Below are 24,235 nucleotides of genomic sequence, written 5' to 3'. Positions count from 1 at the left end.
TTCATTCATCTTCTTTAATCTCCATAGGAGAGAATGAGAGACAATTCAAGATATTTTGATTAAAAAAAAAACTAATGCAGAAGATAATTAAAATGAAATCTTATTAAAACATATGAAAAAAAAAATCAAAACTATGACTTGTAACTTGTAAGCAAAAAGATTTGACGGCAGAGGAAGATTCATAAATTGTTCAAATGTAGGGAGGGAGAGGATCTATTTCCACACGTGCGATCAATAAATAAATAGGATTATTGTAAAGCTCAGTTCCGTGGAAGCAAAGGCCTTTTTGCACTACTACTAGTCCTTTTCTTTGTGACAATTCCTCTATCTAACGAAGCTGACTACTGCATGAACATCGCCACCAGCTACCTTCACCATATAATTAAACACAACAACAACATATAGCAGAAAAAGTCAAATTTGGTAATATCAAAACGATTTGTCTCTCCCATATCATGTTCATAAATAAATGAAAGCCATTAGATATATGGGGTAGCTTAATCATGTCTAGCTTAATCATATAGCATGGATTTTTTCCTTTTAATTAAACTTCTCAACGTGCTTGTTTGTTGATGGATAACCCAGTCAACCCACCTAAGCATAATTAAAAATGATTATTTGTGATAGTACTTAGAATATATAAGAGTTTCTAACGAAATCTTTGTTGCATCCTAGTAATTACACTCCTTAGTTTTTTTTTTAAATAAAATTAGTTTCTATTTTTCTTGTAATTGTTTATTTGTTTTTTTTTTTTTAATATTTACTATAGGTATTGTTTGTGTAGAGATGGGTTGGTACTTTATCTTTTATATTATACCAAACTGATTAATACGGATTGCAAATAATGTTCCTATATTAATTAGTTCCCTTTAACATCAACACCTAATTGCGTGATAATTCATATCTTTTTTCTTATTGTACATGCGATTGATTAGTTGTACGTGAGAAAAAAAACTGCTATTTTTTTTTTAATTTTAAGGACAAGTTTGATCGATCATTAAAATTTTAAGGACTAAATTGATTGATAAATTACAATTTTAATATTATTTTACCATTTTATTTATTTGAAGGATCAATTTGAGTGTTTATTATAATTTCAAAGTCTAAATTGATGGTTAATGTACATTTTTAGGGATTATTTTATTAATTTTAGGAACCAATTTGGTCGACTGTTATAATTTTTAGAACTAAATTGGCAATTCATTCTTATAATTTTGGAAAATATCTATAAGAATAAAATAAAATAATAAAAATTTAAGATTAACTTATATTTAACCTATTTATATTTTTTTTGTCTAACATTAGTAGCGGAAATCAAAGGAAAAATTGTATTGTTTGAGAGGTCATGCTTTAAAAGCAAAAAATTAAAAGATAATTTCTTTATTGTGAACTTACACATACAAATATATTAAAAGAAATTTGAGGTGGCTAAAACCCTTCCTTACCATTTTATTATTTAACTACACGTAATATTTATTTAACTTTTTCTATAAGTGTCTATAATTAAAAATCGGATATTTATCTCAAGTGAAAAACTTTCGCAAGTTAATTAGAAAATAATTATTGTCCATGATTCTCTTGAGACTTACATCTTTTCAGTTGAGCGATAGAGACGGTTGATCGGCTAAGACATCAGCGTGGGATACCTTGTTGATGAAATTAACTTGACAAATTAATTGCAGGAAAATTGATTGGCAATGGTTCCATCTTATAGGTTTGGCATATGTAAAATTTTATATCATTTTCCACAACTGTATAATCATTCATCGGTTAAGCTTTCATGTCTCGTCCTCATGATTTTCTAATTTACATATAAATATTAAATACGCATGTTTACGGGCATATATGGAGTACTATAGTACATGTATCATAGTATAAGACTAATTCGAGATTTAAAAACGTGTTATGACGACGATTGATATGATGATCCTCCAAAATAATGCATATTATCATACAATATTTTTGTTTGTTTGCTTGGAACATGCAGGTCAACCACAGCATAAAAGGTTTTTTTTTTTATTTACAGTAACAACAGCATAAAGGTAATCTACATATATAAAATCAGGCTTTTTTATATATACAATAAGAATTTAACTACATAATACTCCGTATAAAGAGAAACCCAACTGTGCACAGATTAATTGAAATAATTATTCTATGATAAAACCTGTCCCTAATCTGAAACTATCATAGGGTGAGGGGTTAATTAAGTTACTGCACTAGCTAGCCTCCTAAGATCTCAAGGCATAGAAAATTGATTGAAAATAACATGTGTTGGGTGACACTTATATGTCCATAAAATATTAAAGTAGTATATACAATTAAAACCCACGCGTTCCATGTAATTATTAACGAATAATGATGCGTTAGTATGCACTAATTAATTATACTCAAAATAGAAAAAGGAAGTGTCGGTTGCTTAGGAAATTCATTTGGAAAGCTAGTTGTTGTTGGTTTTCTATACTATTATATAATATTATATACTGAACTTTTTTTTTAATACAGAGCATTTAGTGATTTTAGTGATAGATTTTGATAGAATTTACATAAAAAATTCTGACGCATCACTTTTGGTGTATTTTTTTTCTTATTCACATTTTTTTCACTTACAAAATTTAAATTTAAAATCTTAGAGAATAAAATTAAGTAATATTTAGACCAACTATTTATAAGTTATATATAAAATGAAAAAAATTGTATATTTAATTTGAGTTACTTAAAAATACAATAAAATTATCTATTACTTTTTATATAAAAAGTATGTATAAGAAAATGTGTACATATATTTTTCTATATAGAAAAGTATTTATGTGAGAACAATTAATTAAAAAATAATATTATATTCTCCTACAACACCTTTTTATTAATCTTTAAGTACTATTATTATAATAAAGTTTTAAATGAAAAATGTATTTAATATCATTAGAAAATATTTAACATTTTCTTTATCAAGTAAATTAGATATGTGCTTGAATGTCATATTTAGCTAGTTTGCTTGTATTTGAGCGCTATACTTTATAAATAAAGTACATCCAGTGTTGTCAAGCAGACTGTTTTTCCGTATTTACAGATACTTACGTACATAATCTGATTAATCTCCTTTAAAACTCAACACCATCAAATCAACTTGAAGATTCACCATGCTTGTAGAGATGCCAAAGGCTCAACTATATGATCTCATACTATTATCGTAAACTTTGCTTGGGATCCAATTTGCTAAATACTGACCTCGCTCAACACTCTTACTTGGGCACAAAAATGCTACAATAAACCTTGAAACAAAAAAAAGAAGTATATATTGGTTTGGAGTGAAGTTACATTTCCACTACACCAAAATAGAATAATATTTCTCTTTAGAATCGTTGAGTTCTGGGTTAGGAAATTCAACTCATTTCAACCTTCTCTCATTATAAATACAACAAATATCAACAATGTTAGGTATCTAATTACTATACACGATCAGTCTAATAAAAATTATTATAATTTAGTGTTGGAATACTTTTGCAAGTACTTTAATCTTTGCCACAATGCCATATCATATCTCACACGCTTTGGATATTAGAATTTTCGTATGTACACTTCACATCTTAATCACTGAAGGACGTACCTCGATTAAAACAATTACACAATTCAATCAAAATTAATCATTGTACCTCGGACATAACAAATAACATAGTATGTACATGCCATGGATCGTGAGGCTTAAGTTTATATATCAAATAATTTAAAACGTATTAGAATTTTAGAAGTTAATACTTAATAGCAATCGAAACCCCTGCCTACTTCTGGTTGATCTTCCAACCCCTTTCAGTCATCCATTCTATTGCTAACATAGACTCGTTGTTTATGCCATTAGTTTTGGGTGCAGAAAAAAATAAAGTAGTTCAAAGAGATCGTACATGAATAATTGAATCAATTAGCTTGTAGAGACAGAGGAGGTTCCATAAGATGGGAATTTAAGTAAAGGGAGCCATCCTATAACCTATAATTAATTCCCCATGACAACTTACACTTCGGAATTTTCTTCAATTATTTTCACACCGTCTAAACTGCTGTACATCACTCAGCAATTAGCCAATAAGTCATGTAGTTTGAATAGATTAAGGATAATTAAGTGGAAACGTCTATTAACTACAAACGAATGGTTCAACTTTTTTTTACTTTGTGGAAATCATGAAAGGAGAAAAAAATTGGACTATTATAAAGTGAGGGCCAAAAAGTAGGCTCGTGTTTGAAAATAAAGGTTAATTAAATTTGGTCAATACTTGTAAACTTATTTATAATATGCATTACTTTATACTATTAATATATGTTGAGAAAGGAATTTTTTTACGAAATTAAACGATTAAAATGTAATAGTATCAAACATTAAAATAATGAGTACCATATGCGAGGAAATAAAAAAGTAATAGGACAAAGCATCTTTTCCAAGTCTTCCTTTTCCTCGTCGGTGCAAAACCAAAGAATAAGCAGCACGGTAAAGCAAATCTTGGCAAATCATAGTATAGTAGCATACTTCATGTTCAAAGTTCAAAGGTTCTACATTGTTCCTAAGCTAGGAACTAGTTACGAAGAGAATAGATTCCCGTAATAGATAGACATTAAACAATAAGACACAAGTCTCTATAAATGTTCACAAACCACAACCATATGTAGAGATGAGGTACTAATACAAAACCATATCATAGATCAATAAAGAATGTCTAGAGACAAGTGACTGCGAAGAGTGTCTCATTGCCTCTTATTACAACCATTCTGACAGAAAGTTATATATTCGGTCTTTGATCAGTAATTTTGACCCTCTCTAGTTCAAAGATGATATACATATAGCAGCCGGAGGTTGATATTGGTTTCAAACTTTATGATGGTATATAACAATGTATGCAAGGCATGAAGTAAAAGCTCTTAGAATATAGGTAATGAATAATTTGGTCAATTAATTTAAGCCAGTGCAAGATGTTATCCATGATTGATACAATTTTCTACCATCGGGTCGATTGAAGTTTTTGAAGATCCACATTAAATAACAATATTACCAACATTATGCTATTATTAAACAAACAATTAATACGTGGGATTCGACTCATACTCTGCTGCCAATAAGGAACCTCCTTTTTTAAGGCTTTCCTATCTACCTACAAGTGCCGCAGTATGGTTACTAAATAATATGATCAATAAATTGATAATGAAATTATTATTAATAGTTCCCACTAACTAAAATCCACAAAGTTTTTAATAGGGGAATTTGAAATGGACGAGTATCAGTATCAGATAGATACAGTTACCTCCTTTGCACCTTCAAATTCAAAAGGAGAAAGGCGGTTTAGAAGATGAGCAAAACGAGAAAAAAGAGAAAAAGTGTCCTTGCTTCTGTGCTGCAACTATATAAGAAGGTGTGGGAGCAAGTTATAATGAAAAAGCGCAGAAGTTACCAATTGAGCTAGCTCATATTCAAAAATTGAACATACCTTGCGATATAAACTGCTTTGTTGGCATTTTTGTCCTGTGATTTTAAGGCAATGATGTAGAATGTTCATTTCAAATTTTCTTTTTACAAAAGCATCATTATTTCTCATACTATATTACTTTTTCAAGGAACCAAAGTAAATTTCCAGTGTTAAAATTGTGTTTTTATAGTGACGTATAAGATTAATTTCTAGAATTGATGTGTTAAAATAGTTTCGCATATTATTAAGTGTGTGAATTAATTGGTAAGATTATTTTAACTTAATAATTTTAAGTTTGAGTCTTTAAGTATATAACTGCATCAAATAATTGAATATGTTAACTTATGTATAATTGTTATATATTTTAGTCAAATTAATTGCAACACGTACCGGTATTAAGAAATAATGTAATTAACAGCAAAAGTATTGTAGACTGATAGTGTATTAAAATCAAAACTCTTGAGAAGTAACATTCACCTTGATGATGCTTTGTTAACAATTATCGCAGAGAAGAAAATGTTAACTTTTGTTTACATTAATTTGGCAAATATCTTTCAACGTATACTCATCCCGAAGAAAACAAAATGGTGTGTATTTTTCATTGATTGATTATATACCTAACTAACATTAAACATTACATTTTCAAGACGTTACTTTTTATCTTAAGAAAGAAGCTTGGGATTTTTTAAGAGATCAAGAGGACTATGAATCAACCATCAATCATATATATACATGGAATGAAGGTTAACGTGCACTTTTCTATGGCAAACAGAACTACTGTCATATTTTTGTGTCACATTTCTATACATATCTTCTAAGGCTGGAACGCACGCATCTTTCAATTGATATCACTTGAATGACCATGTTAATGACATCGAATCTTCAGTTTAGTGGCAGGGTCGTTTATTGAGCATGATGCTTAAGTAGCTAGTAAGTGTCACGCAAATTTATCAAGCCTCAACCTTGTCCACACCCAGAGAGACACATTAGAGGGAAAACATAGGAACAGATTTCAGGTCCATAATAACAATACTCACGAGTTAGAAATGAAAGTTACATTTAATCTGTCACGTGATTTTACAATGTTGTTCCACGGTAGCATCCAGTACAAATTATTGGGTCTGAATTGCGTGAAAATGGTTGTAGCGGTTGAGTTGATGAGTATGCATCATTCTTAGTTAGTAGTAATTGGGTGCCTAACGTAACCTTTTTTTTTTTATTTTAATGTTTGGTCAAATGGCAGGACAGTTATTAAACAGAAAGAGAGAAGAGAGGGGGAAGTAGAACAAACAAACAAACACCCCACAAAAAAGAAGGGAAAAGTAAAAAGAAGGTTGATTTGCTGTTACTGTGGCCACCAGCTACCATTTTTTATCCCTTCCGAAACATACTTATCTTAGACAGACTGAGAGATTGTTGCTTAAACCTGTCCCTGAATATGATGACTTTTAATCATTATGATCGTCCTATCAATTCGCTTTACTTTCAAGAAACAAGGAGGTAGAATACCCAAACAAGAAATCCACTTCATTCAAGTTAAAAGAAATATCTATTTTCTTTTGTTCTTTAATGTTATAAAATAATATCAAAACAATATATATCTAGAAAACTGAAGGATTGACGTATAAGGACCTGTTCATCTAACAAAATGATTTATTTAACCAGAGCATTACTTGTGTTTAATTTTTTCATCATATACAAAATTCTTTTAGGACAGTGGTATATGATCTAAGAAAAAATGAATATAAAAGAAAAATTAAAAAAAAATTAATTAATAAACCATAATTGGATGTTTATTCAAATTTCATATAATGATTAGATTATTGTCAAAACTATTTAAAAGTAACTTCACATTTTAATGAATGATATACTATATATGATATAAAACTGAATTGAAGTTTATGTAAATGAAATACATAATTCTAATGAAAAATAAATAATTCTTTCATATATTAGTATAGTATAAATGTTTGTTTTTAAAAAATTATATTTAAGATTAGTTATTCAACGGCTTCATAACAGAAAATTCATTTCTCCTTTTCAACTACCTTTTTCTTTGCTCACAATTGATATCCTGTAATCACGGTCTTATACTTTATGTTATGATGTTGATACGACATTAATTTGAATGCCGAGTAAAATATGAAAATATAACATAACATTTAAATTGGGATATATCGCTTTTTTCTTTCAGATGAGCTGATTGTATTATTGAATAATCAAATAGGGATATATAATTAAGAAAGAAAAAAAAAACAAATCACATTATAAAACCACCTAACGTGGGCATTAACTAATATAAATTTATTTTAACCTAACTCATTATTTGAATAGAATTGTTTTCAATAAAAAAATACACATTATCTATATCGAAAAATCTAATTTTACATAAATATAAAATGTCAGTCCCGTAAGATTCGGTATTTTTTAATGTAAAATTATGATTTTGTACTTTCCTCTCTAATAAACAGAGTTTAATTGTCTAAAAAAAACAATTTAATTATGTAAAGAAATCTACACTCTCAACCAAATAAGTGTAAGCATGACATTTTAAGAAGTTGTTATAAAAATTAATAAATTTATCATATATGTCAATCTTAACTAATAATAGTAAAAAATATTTACATTATTAATACATTTTGAATATTTAATCATAAATATAAAAATCTTTTAACTATAGACTCAAATGTCACATGGCATTTCATAATTTTTTATTTTTGTTATTAATGTGACAACTTTGTTTTTTTTTTAAGAAATATGAGATCTTTGTTGATAAATGGTATACAAAATATCTTTATAAGTATGAATATCTTATTCTTAATGAGTTCCTCAGTCTTAACTCACCTAATGTTTCTACCTACTAAAAAATGGTATTTCATTGCTTTACAACAAAATGAGCATATATAAAACTAATATTTTTCAATAAAAAAAACTAATATTTTAGTTTATTATTTTTATCTATGGGAATGAAACTTAGGCATTAGAAAAAATATAATAATTTGTGCATATTATTTAACTAACTAGACTTCTTTGGTACCAATATTTTAATTTAACTAAATATTGAACATATAACTAAGTTGATCGAGGTAACCATTATTAAGTGTGGAAAAATGTAAAAGAAATTGGAAGAAAGGATAGTGCATTATTTTTGTGCAGATAATGGTCTACTAGTCTATAATTGTTTGGCTATATCTAGGTATATCTATAAGACTTGAGCATAGATAGTTAGATACCTTATCTGTTTGATGACTGTATCATTCGTTTCCCTTTTACTCTACATTTTAATTTTCATTTGACTTTAACCTCACTCTGGTGAAAGTTCACCCCCACTGTGACACTGTCATTTAACGCCGTCAACTCCTCGGTTCCGACAACCAACAACGGAGAAAAGTGCCTCGGTGAAAAATCGCCGTTAAAAAACCATCTATAAATAACCTTAAACCAACGAAGGAACAAAAACACAAACGGACGGGGGAGAGTGAGAATAAAAAAGAAAGAAAAAGAAGGGTTTTGATAAAGCAAAAGAATATTATTGAAACATAAATTTTGGACTTTCTTTGCATTTGGCACCCACCCCACAACGAAATAAAACAAAACAAGCACACAACCAGAGACACGCACACGCATATAGAGAGAGAGAGAGAGAGAGAGAAGAAGAAGAAGGAAGCAGAGGAAGAAGAAGGAGGAGATCTTGAGAGATCAGGTCGCAACTGTAAGCTACATTTCTCACATTCTTAACTTATTCTGTTACCGTTTTCTCTTTGGTTTTATTCTGCTTTACAATGTGGGTGTCGATCTCTGTTGCACTTAACTCTGCTTCGCGCTACTGTGGACAGATTTATCTGCCATTTCCACTCTCCTGCGCTTGTTTCTGTGATTTTTTCGATGTGGGTTTTTTCTCAGCGTGTTTCCTTTCTTTGATCTTTCTTCTGATTCGTTGTTTTTGACACTCACCAGTACTTGCAGCTCCCGAGAACCTCATCTTCTTTCACCGCCAAAGTGTGGCCTTTTCCTTTTCAAAATGGGGATACGCGTATTGGGTCAAAAGTGGAATTCGATTTCCTTTTTGCTTTTCTATGTTTTTATTTTTATTTTTATTTTTTCACCTATTGTTATTTCTTCGGTTGATTTCTTCATTTGTTGGGTTCATGTTGTTTCATTTCTCTTAAAAAGCTTTGATTTTCAGGTTTATTTTCTAACTCGAGTTATCAAAACATGTAAATGTTGAATTCAGTTTATCGAATTAGTCCTTTTGCGTCTCCCTTTCTGTTCTTCCGACCAAAGGGAAACGGTTTTTTTTTTTTTTTTTTCATTTTCCATTCACTTGATTACTCTACAATGTAAACATGTGTTTTCTTTTTCCTTTCATTTGAAGATCATGTTGGAGTAGCTTCTTAATTTTCTTTTTGGCTCTTAACATGAAATTTAATTGCGTTCTTCTGAATTGTTATGCTGTTATTTCGTAGAATCATGCCTTATAATGTCTCCTCTTGCCGTTTACTCTTGTTCCACGTCAAAGCTCATTTAAGATGAGGAGTTTTTGTAAAAAGGAATGGAAAAAATTAGCTCAACATTTGAAGGTTATAGGGCGGTTGATAAAATTATCTAAATCACTAATAATAGTGAAATATATTCATATGAACAACTTTTTCTTATTGAACTGGGTTCATTCCTGGATCTGTTTATAACTTATTCAGAAGCAGTAACTTCTATCTGCCTTTTAATTTTTTAATCTCTATAAAGATATTCAGTTCATTCCTGAATCTTTCACCTTCGCTTTAAGGGCGGTGTACTAAACTGACCATAAACATATGAAGTAGCTTTTTGTTTGGTTTCTGGCAGGGCGTGTATATATAGTCTTCTGTTTTAATTGTGTAGTATTTCTTGAACTTTTAGTGCTGATAGAAGAAACCTATTCCTTTACAAGTAGAACACTTCTACAATAATCTTTGTCTGAGTCTTGTGTTACTCACCCTGTAAATTATATCATGCAGGATCATGGGGAGAGAAGTTACAGGAATGCAAGTTGTGGACAAGAAGCCAAATGGCGTAATACCAGCTTCAAATGGTAGTTCTAATGATAAAGTGTGCATTTCTCCTAAAAGGACAGCAGCTAAGGTTCAGGCGAAGGATCACGAGGTAAATGAATGTACCAAAGCTAACTCTTTTGTTGAAAAAAGCCAAGAGAAGATGGATGGTTTGAGTGCCAAAGCAACAAACTGTAATACTGGCTTGCCTGAGGAGGAGATTGAGATATCTGAAGTGCAGAAAATGGGTGACAGTAAAAAGTTAAGCCCGCCTGCTGCAAGAAAAGAGCATACTAGTCACCTTGTTACACATCCATCTGATTTGGTTACTGAAAAGCATGGATCCCACACACAGATTGTTGATGCTGAAGCTGATGCAACTGGTCTGAACTTATCACCAAACACTAACAACATGCTCTCACCTATCTCATCAAAGAATTCACAGGTAATTGATGGTCCTGCTTGTTGTCATGCCATCACATGTTGATCTTGAAGCATGAATCACTTCAATTCATAAGTACTCTTTTTGACAGAGCCATGGATGCTTAATGAACCTAGCACATGTTGTGCGTTTAAGTTATTAATAGGTTGTTTCTAGTTTTACTTTTGGAATGAGAAGGTAAAGTTGTTGGTGAAATACAGAACTAGGATCTTCCTTTTTGTGTGTGATATGTGTATTAGACAGAGGATTAGTTTCTCCACCTGTTGTCATTTAAACAAGTAAGCATGCTAAAAGAATTTTTTTAAGCACAAAATGAAGATAATTTATAGGCCATTCATTAAAATTTGAGGCATGCATTAAGAAGCTCAAAATACCAGGCCAAACAAATACATAAATGGTTTTATTTGTAAATATTGCTAATTTGTTAAGGTTTATGTTAACAGATTTACCTATTTATATGTTTTGATGTTTGCCATGGTGTCATGCAAGTTGCCGTTGTGGCTATTTGTTTGTTTTTTTATGAGATTACTGACAAAATAAAAATTCCATTTTTTCAGCCAAACTCTCCTTTTTCATCAAGAAAGACTTTGCAACATGACAAGAAGAACTATGATGATGAAGATAATTGGTCTGTCGCCTCCTCGTATCCTAAATTTGGACATTTTGATGGCTTATTGTTAACAAAGCAAGTTTTACGTGCATTAGAACCATCTTTGATATAGTGACACTTCTAAAATCTCAAACATTTAGCACTTATTTATGAGTTTTAATGGAAAATTTGGATTATGAAACCATCCAAATGTAGTCAAGACATTACCTACACATAGTATAATACAACTGTTATTCCATCATTATGTGTTCCTTAACCACAAATATTAGTGCTATGTCTATGCGCACAGCTAGATCTAAGGTAACTCATGGTTCAGCCCCTACATTTAGATGCTCCGAACGTGCAGAGAAACGTAGGGAGGTATAAAATTTACTGACAAGTTAACTCATTTCTATATTCTTTTAAGACAGATTATTGATCCATGTCTGATGTATCTTTCCAGTTTTATCTGAAGTTGGAGGAGAAACACCGAGCTCTTCGAGAAGAGAAAAACCAGTATGAGGCGAGGTTTAAGGTACAGTGGTCTTTCTCTTGTAATTGCAGGACGCATACTTGTTTTATGTTTATCCTCCCGTGTTACCTTTTGTTGAATTGATCAAACAACTTGTTTACTGTTATATTTCATAATTAACAATGATAGGAAGAACAAGAGGCAGCCATCAAGCAGTTGAGAAAGAACTTGGTAATTAAAGCAAATCCAGTACCAAGTTTCTACTATGAAGCGCCTCCCCCTAAGACTGAACTAAAGAAGGTATGCATTTGTTGTCATGCATAACATTCATTTTGGGTTCATTCCAATGTGAAGAGTTTTTTGATTTAAATGATTCATTGAGTTTGGCGTGGTGAGTGACAGCTGCCACTGACTCGGCCAAAATCACCAAAGCTAAGTCGGAGAAGGAGCCTTGGGGATGCTCTGAACCCATCTCCTGAAGTTTGTAGTCGAGGGCGTCACAGCACTGGAGGTGTAGGTCACACCAAGGGTGGTTCCAATGCCTCTTTCCCTCACAAAAACAACATTCGACGCAACAGCAATGGCGTTTGCAAACCTAAAGAACGAACAAAAGAGGATAAGGAAACAAAAACGGCTCCTCCTAAGATCACCGACCACGCAAATGCAGACATTCCAGTTCAATCATGTCCGTTGAGACCGAAATAGCCTTCATCACTTCATTTTCATGGGGACTGACTTTTGTGACTTGCAATGGTGTATATGTTTTGTAACTTATAATATTGCTACACGGTATCTCTTCCTATTATATAATGAGAGTTATTGATGTAATATGATGATGATTATGATGTTTCCCAGACTAGTCCCATAAATTAGCTGCTTTCTGCAGGAGCATTAGGGTTCTTATTATACGGATTTTTCTATGGTGCTAAAATTGGGTGTGTTTTGCGTGTTCTTATCATGTGATTATGATATGCACCTTTGTTTTTCCACAATTGGACATTTTCTTGTTTTTATGTTCTACGGTTTTAGTTTTGTATTTTCGAACAGAGACTAGGATTCACAAGAAAAATTAAATGAGATTACGTGTTCGAATCTTAGATTAGTATTGCTATTAAAAGAATATCACGGACTTATGAAGAATGAACACACACTGGCACAAAAAACTATGCGTATGCACTGGAGCTTGGGATGGGACCCCGCCGATACCAAGATTAATGACAAATGATGGTTTTTAATTGATCTTAAATAAGTTTTTGCACGGTTTAAAATTTAATCTCAAAATTATTAAATGTCATTAAAAAATAAAATGTATTTATAGTAATATAAATTAGAATTTTAGTTTATTATTATATAGGATAAATATTTTTTTTTCGTATAATTAAATTCACAATATGTATTGTTCAATAAATAATTTATATTTTAAATTGTTGCAGAACTTGTGCTATGAGGTGGTTTTAATAAGATTTCTGGTGGCATTTTAAACAAAATCGTGATAACAATTTTAAAAAATTGTTTTATTTAAAATTAGAAATTGTAGATGAATTAAAAGAGATGGACGTTTATGATAATAATAAGTGAAATAAAGAAAATATTTTATAGTAATTGATAAGCAAATTTTAAGATTTAATTATTTCTAGGATAAATATTCAAAACAATTGATAACCGAAATAGTATTCACCAGTTGGTCATGTACTCTATTCTATTCATAGTATAATATTAAAATCTACATTTTTTTACTGGGAATATTATTAACCAAAAAGTAAACGGGCTACACACTAAAAAAATACAGCAAACAGGTTGGGCAACAATGTTCCACTAGTTACCAAACGCTGCGATATTTAAGCCAAATATTCCTTGTCATCACCGCTAACCTTTGAGAGAAATTGTACACATCTTGCTTTTACGCTAACTTTTCTGAATTTCTGTTGCGAACGCTATATCTATTGCAAGATTAATTAATTCCTGCTTATGCCACCTGACTGCATAAAGCACATAACGAATAAATAAGATTTGACTGTATTTTTTATAGTTTCAAAAATAATCATAACTTCAATTTATCGAAAAAACCATCATGTTTATCGGGGCATTATTGCGAACAATTGTAAATCGCCGCACACCGCTACTAAAATGCAACAAAGGATCAATTGGGAAAATCATAGATAAGCCTTCATACAACTTGGACGTAAAGAAAACGAAATTGTATTCAATGCAAACAAGAACACTTGTTGAATTTCTAGAAAAAGGAATTTACATCAATACTCTTCTAAAAATATATTCACCTATACTACTACGAATGAACCCGGAATGCATAAAACTATAACGCCAAACCAAAACCAAACCCCAATCCAAATCATCACTTCTTAGCCTTAGCCTTAGTCTTCTTCGCTGGTGATTTCACGCTCTTAGGTTTCTTCACGACACTCTTGGGCTTCTTCACGGCCTTTACGGGTGTCTTCTTCTTAGCTGGCTTAGCAGCGACCTTCTTGGCCGCGACCTTAGCGGGCTTAGACTTGGGCTTGGCAGTCGTGGCCGCAGCTTTGGCCTTGGGCTTGGCAACAGCCTTTTTCTTAGGAGTAGCAGCTTTGGGCTTGGAAGCGGGCTTAGTGGCAGCTTTGGTTGGCTTTTTGGGAGCAGCGGCCTTAACCGGAGCAGGCTTAGTCGGTGCGAGCTTAAAGGAGTTTTTCACCTTAACAAGCTTGCCAGCAGCAACAGATTTCTTGAGATGAACGAGGACAAGCTTCTTGTAGGTTGCAGGCAACTCCTTGTGCTTCCCTTCGATGTATTTGGTTATCGCGTATTGGCTCGAACCGGTTCTCTCTTTCAGACTCGCAATCGCCTCTGCTATCATCTACAGAATAATCAAATTAAATACAATTGGAAAAGAAATAAACTAAGAGAATTGATTTTGAAGGAGAGTATTTTGGGAAAGTACCACGGCGAAGGGAGGGTGGGAGAGGGGCTTCTTGGACGACGCCGTTTTCTTGGCCTTGGGTTGCGATGCGGTAGACATGATGATGGCTTGATTGAAACTCAAAACGAAAAAGGAGTAACCGTTGTTGAAATTGAAACAAGAGATAGATAGAAATTCTGAGAGAGAGAGAGAGGTGTGGATGAGGGGGATTGAGGTGCGAGGCGTTTATATAGAAAAGGATGAGAGGGAAATGGCGAGCGCTGATTGGTGCAAATCGGGGTTACACGGATCGGGAACGTTTCGCCAATTTTAAATGTGGGCCGTTTGATTAAGTCTTATCTACGGTCGAGAATCTTAGTCAGCGGTGGCACATGGATTCATAGCGTTAACTCGGTTAACCTCGCTCCAGTTGCTTTGCTTTTAGGTTTTGGGGTTATGGGTGTGTTTTCCTCTGATTTTCATTGCCTAATAACATGAGATTTAGCCCATGGATTTTAACAACATTTTTTATGTTCTCCTAGCGTTGCATCTTAGCTTTTTAATTGTTATCTGTTTGCCCTATCTGCTTTAACAAATTGGGAAAAATTTTCCCTGCAATTACTCGTGTTTCGAACATTAGGTTTTCTGTGAGAGTGGATTGTAATTCTTGATTTAATTCCTTAATACAAATCAATGTGATTTTGATCTATTTTTCTATTTTGCAACCCATTCAAATTATGCACATTCGCATGTTTCTAAGATTGAACGTCAATTGGTTCTATGAATTCCCCCCCTATCAAACTTCTGGATTTTGTTCACAACTGATCCTAGCCACTTAGTTTCACAAAAAGTATACGGTTGCTGCCATGGTTTTTTTATTTGTTCTTTGTGGCTCTTTCACGTGATGTTAAGTTATATTAAAAAAAAATTGAATTAAACATTGAAACCTCGAAATTGTATTCAACTCTTAGATATGATTTACTGTGTGTCTGTTTTACAGTTCACCTCAACATGACCCATTTTCATGAATAGAACGTATCAAAACACTTGTAATTAGTTTATGAATTGAACAGATCACAAATTTTTTGGTGACAATTAATGCAGATTAAATATCCAAATGAGAGTAAAAGGATAAAAATGATTGTTTATGATTTAAATTTTTATGTTATTAAGGAATAAGTATTCTTTATCGTCAAACAAAATATCAGATCGCTAAGCGTTCTTTAATAATAATAGAGATGTTGTTTTGATTGTCTCGTATTCTTGATTCTTGATTTAAACATACTTTTTTGTTGAGAAGCAAAAGGTTTTTTATGGTCATATTGGTACTTGTGATTATCCAAAATGAATTTCTTAACCAAGTTCAAGGATCTGACTTTAGAAAGATGTACACCATTCTCTTATTTATTTATAAGATTATCCAAATAAGTCTTTTCTTCGTAATCTCGTTGGGGTATGATAATTGATAGGTAACATAATAGTACCGAAACACAAAAAAAATATATTACTTGCATTTTCAATGCTAATATATTATATATTTTAAGAAAAGTGATTTGATGTTGAACCATGGTGAATATTTTTTTTATTTAAACCATAAGTATCATTTAATTATTCCAAACACATCTAAACTTCATTTCCTATTCATTTTCTCATAGAGTAGACTTTAGAAAAGAAAAAAAAAACTGTCATCGAACTACCTTCAAATATTTCTTTCTTCATCTTAATTTTCGATATCAATTGCAAGAAATGATTTTTTTGCAACGTAAGATGTATTGTTTTTTTTACCAGTTAAGATGTGTTCAGTAATGTGAATTAACATGTTACTGTAATTATATAATCTTATTGATAAAGTTTCCATGAAGTCGACTTTAATGATTTTGAATCAACATGTATGGTGTGATACGAATGTAAGTTTAGATTATAAAATTATTACAAGTACATTGAATATATTGTAAGTGGTTGAGTGAAATTATAAATTTCTCTGTGATATATCTATTGTTTGAGTTTCTTACGTCATATTGTAAACTCGTCAAATATTTACTCATATATATTGTTTTTGTTGATAATGTATATTATTTCTTAGTCTATTTGTACTTGGCTTGCACAAATCCCACTCACTTTATTTTCGTAAAAATCATTAAAAAAATGTATAGATTAGCATAAGCAAGCAAGCTTTATGTCAAATTGCTTTGGTGGTATCAAGTTCAATTAATGATCTTTTATAGGAGTACTAGCACGGTATCTGTGCATTTGCACAGATTATTACATAATTTTGTATATTATTTAATTATTAATTTATTTAAATGTTTTTCTTATAAAGATTTGATAATTTTATACCCACGATAATAATTAGTAAGTGAATTTTTTCAACCAATATTAGTAATTGATATAAGTTTTAGCTCTTATAACATAGTCATTTTAAGTTGTCATAAAATCAAATAAGTTACAATCACACTTAGAAGAATAACATTGTGCGTTCCTAATCCCTTTAAACAGGGATGACAATAAGAATCCAACATGCATATACACGTTAAATCCATTCCAAACTTTAACGGAAAAAATAACCTACTTTAATAAGGGACGGGTTCGGATACTTGATCCTTTGTCCATGCCTCCATACTCCCGAGCTATACATTCACTACAATAATATTATTATATATATTATATATAATTAATTTCATACTTTTTTATAATTATTAAAAATCTAAATTAATCATTTCAATATTGTAACAATAATTAAATAAAAAATTAAAATTATACAGTTAACTAAAAATATAACTTAATTCTTAAATACAAGTTTTTAATTTTTAGTAAATTATATATAATGGTTATATATATCGTTTTAATTAAAATGTAATTTATAATTTAATTTGATTTATTTCAAATTTAAAATATACAAACAAACAAAAAATTAAAAAGTGTAGGATGTGTTTCCACATGTTTTTCTGGTCAAACACAAAACATTTTGGACAAATTTGAATATTGGACGAAAATAAGGGTTTTTTAAAAATAAAATGATTAAGTAGTCTCTATTTTTATCAAAATTATAGATTGAGCCAAATTAGGGAACCAAAATTGTATCTAGAGCTAGACATTTGGATTTGGGCTTGTGAACAACATGAGTAACCTGAAATTTGCACAGTATATGGCCGTGATTTTTTTTAACTCATTTAAATTGTAGGATTTTTGCTCCGACTTGCAAGTTAAGCAAACTTAAGTGCGGCTTTAGTGAAACTTAATGTAAAATAAAAATGGGCTAAAAATAGAAACTAAATGCCTTGATTTAGTATTGATTGAATAGTGTTTGAGTATCCATGAGCCGCTTGTTAGGGGTATATGATTCGTCTATTTAAGGCTCGACTCGGTTTGCCTTGTTTGCTATAAAGGCGAAACTCAAACTTTTTAAAAAGTTTTTTTAGATAAAAATGTCAAAGTCAAATTATAAAAAAAAACTTGTTAAGCTTGACAAACCGACTTGTTTAAATAATAATAATAATAATAATAATAACTATTATCTATATCATTCTTATGGCATTATGAATGACAAGGATGAAGTGACATAAAGTGCTTAGAGAGTTCACTTACATGTGGACAATTTTCAAAAAGAAAAAAAGCTCAAGTTAAAAGGATAATGCAATCAGATTAATACTTCTAAAGAAAAGAATGTTTTGTAAAGACATTTTTAGACAATTTAAATATTTTTATTTGGCTATATTAGTATAAATGATCTCTAATCCACATATTTTTTAATATTATGCTCTTTTTTTTCATTTTCTTTTGATATACTTTGTGTTTAAATAACTTGAATTCAATATGATTTTGTTTATAAATTATTTTTGGATTTGTACATTACTTATGCAGAATTTTATAAGTTTCTTTTTTTAGTTAGTATTTTACTAGGTTTTAAAACAATTAATTGATTAAATATGTCTTTAAACAGACTTTTAAATAGGCTCGTAGGTCAAACCAGCCAAATCGAGCCTTTAAAAATAGCCTATAACAGGTAATGAGTCAAACTCAAACTTTGTGTATTTAACTCAAGTCGAGCTCAAGTCTAGTAAAGCTTGGTTTGACTTGACTCATTTCCACCCTAGACTTTATGTTAAGATTCACAAATTTTCACTGAACATGCAACGTTCGAGATATCATAAGGAAATTTACGTTGGAAGACATCAAGTCGCAAATTTTTCTCTGGATACTAGCAAATTTTACATTATGGATATCTTTGAACTTATTGAAGATTAATTGCAAATTTATATTGGGTAGGAATGAAGAAGACTATCATGGTGTTTGTGAGATCTTGTGACATTTGTCAACGACTAAAATATATGGGCACGTCCCCTGATGGTTTATTATAATCCTTACCTATCCCACTATTTATACGCAATGAAATGGGTGTTCCTAATGGTAAACAGTATTTTGTACGCAATGAAATGTGAGTTTTGGCACTGAAAATGTTTTACTATCTTTTGGAAAAACTCACGTTTTTTTTCCCAAGTGTGTAACAGGAATGCTCCACAAAAAATAAGCATGAAAAGGACATCTCGAAGAATATTGGAAGAGCACTCTAATGCTGCCTCTGCTACGCGACTTGCTAATTTCTTGCATAAATTCATCATTCTCATTATTTCATTTATATTCTTCATTATCAGTGAGCATCAAAGATGTGAGATATCCATGAATTACAAACACATTTGCAATGAATAAGCAACTTCACTGAAACCCACAAGATTTCACTTATCAGTTCTTGAGGCAGATGGACGATCTAGTTTGTGGTTTTGGTAGAGCTGGCAACCTGCCTCCAAGCATGACCAAAGTAGGTCCACAAATTGACAATTGTGTGCTGCATCTCGACCTGCACCTGAGGCATGTAGTACCAAGGTGCTTCCAAAGAAGGGATATGTCATCCATATAATTTCATCTTCATGCACCTCTATCAAATTGATTAGACTGTAAAAGGTAACTTCAGGCACCTTTGCCTTTTAGTGTTCTTAAGTATTGCTTATAAATGATCATTGATTTACAGGCGTCAAAATTATTTGTATTATTAGTGTAACCTAATGTATTTTATGCGGAGAGCGGACTGACTATTGTATGAGTCAATAATGTTGTTACTTTAGCAAATACTGCACCATTATACTTTAGAAGATCTACACTCTTCTTATTATTAGGACCAAAACATTACCCTCATATATTTGTTTTTTTTTAAAGAAGAAAAAATAATATCATATATCATATATATTACTTTTTCTTTTCTTTTATTTTTCTATTCCTTTCATCCAATCCACCCACAAATATGATATGAAAGTATAGGTTTTAACTCTGTCTATCCTTCATCTTACTTTTATGTAATTGTTTTCTTATATATTTTTTTCTATTCCATTATTACTTATTACATTTTTGTTTTCTCTCTCTCTAACTTTTTTTCCTAGTTCCTAGCACAACTAACACAATTTCAAGTTGTTTATATTTTTTTCACATTTCAAGTTGAACTTAGGCAAGCAAAATACAAGAAATGAAAAAGTAGCGTTACCTACAATTCTACCACAATTTACTTGATGGAGTGATATAGATTAAGAAGGAATCCGAATTCCCAAGTTCTTTCCATTATTACAGTTCACATATACATAATCTAAATCCTGACAGTGCTGATTTTGCAGAAACAATACTGATTCTGATAAACTGTAAATGATATTATATATATCAGCTATATTGTACATAACAAGCAGGGTGAGCTTGATTTTTCTGCCTTTTTATACAACAGGTTGCTATTATGTTATACACAACCAGACTTAATAAGCTATTTAACGTGATAACAAGGGGGAAAAACAAAGAAGAAGAAGAAGAAGAAGAAGAAGAGGCAATAAATGGAAAGAGCAATAAAACTCTGTATACTCTTTGTAATCTTGAATTCCCTGGCTTCCTTAAAGCATGGAGCTTTTTGTTATAGCAAAGCGATCATTTGGAGCATTTGTGATTTATCTTCATCGTCCTTTTGGATTGGCAATTTGCGAGAAGATGGAAGCATGGTTATCACTACTGGACTCGTGGCTAAGGTCATGCTCACTTCCAAGGCTAAGGTTTTTGTAGTGAGCTGCCATGTCATTGTTTTCCAAGTTTACTTCTTCAAACTCACTTTCATCAAGACGCGGTTCGTGAGTTTTACCATCGGGGTTTTGTTGCACATTGAGAGCAAATTCGAGATTCCACAAGAGATCATTCATGGAGGGGCGTTCGAATCCAAGATCAGACACACACTTCTCAGCTGCATCAGCAAACTTTTTCAAGCTTTCAGGGTTGATCTGTCCTTTGATGTTGGGGTCAATGATGTCCTCAAGTGTTCCTCTTCTTTTGTTGTACAATGCCCATTCCGCAAGGCTTACCTGTTCCTTTGCAAGGCTAGGATTGAGAGCAGGCCTTGAACAAAGTGCCTCAAACAAAACAACCCCAAATGAGTACACATCCGATTTCTCAGTCAACTGTTGCCTCCTAAAATATTCAGGATCCAAGTATCCAAAGCTACCCTTCACCACAGTACTAACATGACCTTGGTTCATGTTTGGACCCGTTTTGGAAAGTCCAAAATCTGAAACCTTGGCAACCCAATTTTCATCAAGGAGAATGTTGGTTGTTTTGACATCTCTATGAATGATGGTGTACTTTGCACCCGTGTGAAGGTAGTGAAGGCCTCTTGCAGCTCCAATGCAAATCTCCAACCTTTGCTTCCAAGATAGTGTGTCCAATGGCTTGTTTCCCTTGTAAAGGTGTTCCCTCATGGTGCCAAGTGCCATGTAGTCATAAACCAAACACATCTCATCATCCTCCTCGCAAAAACCTATCAAGGACACCAGATGCTTGTGTCTCAACTTGGACAACATCTCAATCTCAGTCTGGAACTCGTTCACTCCTTGTTCTGATTGCGGGTTCGATCTTTTGATTGCCACTTTGAACCCATTATCAATAACACCCTTGTAAACCTTTCCAAACCCTCCTACCCCTATCACATTGGACTCGTCGAAATTCTTGGTCGCTTCCTTCATCTCTTGCAAGGAGAAATAGCGACACAATCCTTGAGCCATGGCTGATATGTTGGCACTGCCAACACTCTTCCCTGACCCTGTGGTTTTGGTGCCTGCGGTGTGCGTATTCCCATAAATAGGTAGCCAGCTTGATGTGCTGTACGATCCCGGAGCTCTCTTTTTCTTTTGGTGTTGAACAACAACAATTATTGCAGCCATTAAGGCAAAACCTGCAGCACCCCCTGCAGCACTGCCAATAACAAAAGTCTTATTACTACCATGTTTGTTTTGGAAAGTCTTTGCATGCTCCTCATGTTCAATCAACATCTCAGAAGGTTGAGGATTGGGACCAGATAAATCCGTGTCATTGAGCTTGAACACCTCCACCCCATTAACTAACGAATCATAAAATTCTGGCTCCGTTTCAGGTGCAGGGTGCAAAGCAAGCCAGAGTTGATCATCACCTGCCTCATCTTTCACATATATCACATAATCTTTATAAGTTGCCACTCCTTTACCTCCTGTCCACCCAATCACATCAGCTTCAGCCTCCGCTGTTTGATTGTTGATGAAGATTTTGAAAACAATTTCATTCACCTTGGAATAGTAATAGTCACAAAAATGCAATCGTGTAAGGTACATGGAACCCGGATCAACATGGAAGATCCACGTGAGATTGAACCCCATGTTGACGTCCTTATTGTTCCCCATGGATCTTGAAGTAGAGTACACAATAGGAGGAGCAATGTTCTGTGGCATGGTTTTGTAGTCAATTTTGACATCCTTGGTAGCGTGGTTGGTGACACCAGTGGCAGCACCGTATAAATAAGGTGTATCATCGTACCACATTCTGCTTAGACCAGAATCTTGTTTCGGAGATATAAATTGTCCACCAACATTTAATCTGAACATTGTCTGAAAATGAAAACTTTTTGTATCCATGGTTTGGTCGGAGTACCCCACCATAGGAGCCGAATCAAACAACTCCGGCATTTCAATAAGTTGAATCCCATTAACAAAAGCGAAAGCACCATTCTGTTTCCCAGAGGGTTTGAAGGTAAGGGAGAGAGTGTCCGAATCCAAAGGCGCGAGGGAATACTCTCTGTCGAGGTAGGCTTGGGAGAGAGCTTGGCATGTGATGGAGGCGCTGAAATTGGAAAGAAGCGTAACGCTGTTTGCTGTGACGGAGAAATATGAATTGACGGGGTCGAAGGTGTTGTAAACTGCAGGGTAGAAATGGAGCCTGAGCCAGTAACGTTTGTCGAGTTTAACGGGGAACTTGTAGGTTGCTTCGGAGGTGAAAACACGAGATGTCATGTACGGAACCTCGGACAAAAGCGAAGGGTCTTGGAAAGAGGCTTTGGAAGTGACGGAATTGCCACCAGAGAGGTATTTGTTGTCGGGCGTCCATTGTCTTCCGTCGCTATCTTTGCCTCCACCTTCGCCTAATCCACACCCCAACATCAAGGAATCGCCGCCACCTTTGTCGGGGGGTACGGCGTTTAAGAAAACAGGGAAACATAACACCAACCAAAGACACACGTGGATGTACATGGTTGAAAATGAATGGAAAAGTGTAAAAGAAGATCACACACGATGGGGCGTACAGGAAAAGATTATGGGTGTGATGTGACGAGTTACGAGACGAGAATGAATGAATTAAAAAAAGGGGTTTTTCCTTTCCGTTTTCCTGTACGCCGGCAATTAACAACAAGCTATGGTTGAAATCAGAAGCATCGATCGTTCACGCAGGTGTGAAACAACCTACCTGGATTGGTGGGAACGAACCAAACCAGGCAAGAGGAAAAAAAGGGTTGAGTTTTATGATTTTAATTATTTTTATCTTTTTGGTACTACGAGGAGTTACTATGGTTTTCTCTTTTGTTCTGAATTCGGATTTTGGAAGTTTTTTTTTGTTTTGCCCCCTGTGACGAGTAACGATAACGTTCATGGATGAGAGTTACGACAGGGAGTGAGAATAGTAAATGGTTGTAAATGATTTGTTACAATTTGCGATATTCTTTGAATCCAAAACTGGCGAGCCTGAGCCATATTTAGCATTCCATTTCCATATAATATGGGGGAAGGAGTGACAATCTATCATTTCCCGCTAGGATTGGGATTCTCTTCATTGATGAGATTCAACGCTATAGTATCAATCGAATATATACTTCAATTCATTTATTATTTGTGGACATTATTTTATAGCATTTTTTTTATAAAATAAACTAAATGATTTCATTGGTTAAAATCTTATCCAACGAAATATGTCACCGGAAAAGACCTTAATCTTTACCTCACATTGAATATGAAAGAAACAAAATAACATACCTAAGCTTCAACAGTACT

The 24,235-nt window shown here is 32.7% G+C and overlaps 3 protein-coding genes across 4 annotated transcripts; 1 reads left to right on the top strand and 2 right to left on the bottom strand.

Annotated features, from left to right (window-relative positions):
- Positions 1-8,896: 8,896 nt before the first annotated feature.
- On the top strand, positions 8,897-12,908 carry LOC100785589 (protein WVD2-like 1). Of its 2 annotated transcripts, none has more exons than XM_014763204.2 (7): positions 8,897-9,150; positions 10,442-10,919; positions 11,474-11,559; positions 11,796-11,886; positions 11,969-12,040; positions 12,167-12,277; positions 12,380-12,908. In XM_014763204.2, exons 2-7 carry the CDS (start codon positions 10,446-10,448, stop codon positions 12,680-12,682), a joined length of 1,137 nt encoding a protein of 378 aa, XP_014618690.1. In that variant the 5' UTR covers positions 8,897-9,150; positions 10,442-10,445; the 3' UTR covers positions 12,683-12,908. The 2 variants fall into 2 exon arrangements, with proteins under 2 accessions (XP_014618690.1, XP_006589186.1); XM_006589123.3 differs by lacking the exon at positions 8,897-9,150 and adding an exon at positions 9,280-9,494.
- A 1,252-nt stretch (positions 12,909-14,160) lies between these two features.
- Positions 14,161-15,094, bottom strand: LOC100785055 (histone H1). Its single transcript, XM_003536080.5, has 2 exons — positions 14,910-15,094; positions 14,161-14,825 (listed from the first exon to the last, which is right to left on the bottom strand). The coding sequence occupies exons 1-2, from the start codon at positions 14,985-14,987 to the stop codon at positions 14,331-14,333; spliced, it is 573 nt and encodes a 190-aa protein (XP_003536128.1). The 5' UTR covers positions 14,988-15,094; the 3' UTR covers positions 14,161-14,330.
- A 5,501-nt stretch (positions 15,095-20,595) lies between these two features.
- Positions 20,596-24,007, bottom strand: LOC100791236 (receptor-like protein kinase ANXUR2). Its single transcript, XM_003535322.5, has one exon. The coding sequence runs from the start codon at positions 23,438-23,440 to the stop codon at positions 20,852-20,854; it is 2,589 nt and encodes an 862-aa protein (XP_003535370.1). The 5' UTR covers positions 23,441-24,007; the 3' UTR covers positions 20,596-20,851.
- Positions 24,008-24,235: the final 228 nt, after the last annotated feature.

Source organism: Glycine max, chromosome 10, assembly GCF_000004515.6.
Source record: "Glycine max cultivar Williams 82 chromosome 10, Glycine_max_v4.0, whole genome shotgun sequence".
Taxonomy (NCBI): Eukaryota; Viridiplantae; Streptophyta; class Magnoliopsida; order Fabales; family Fabaceae; genus Glycine; species Glycine max.
Note: the sequence above shows the minus strand (reverse complement) of the source record. Positions and strands in the feature narration are given on the sequence as shown.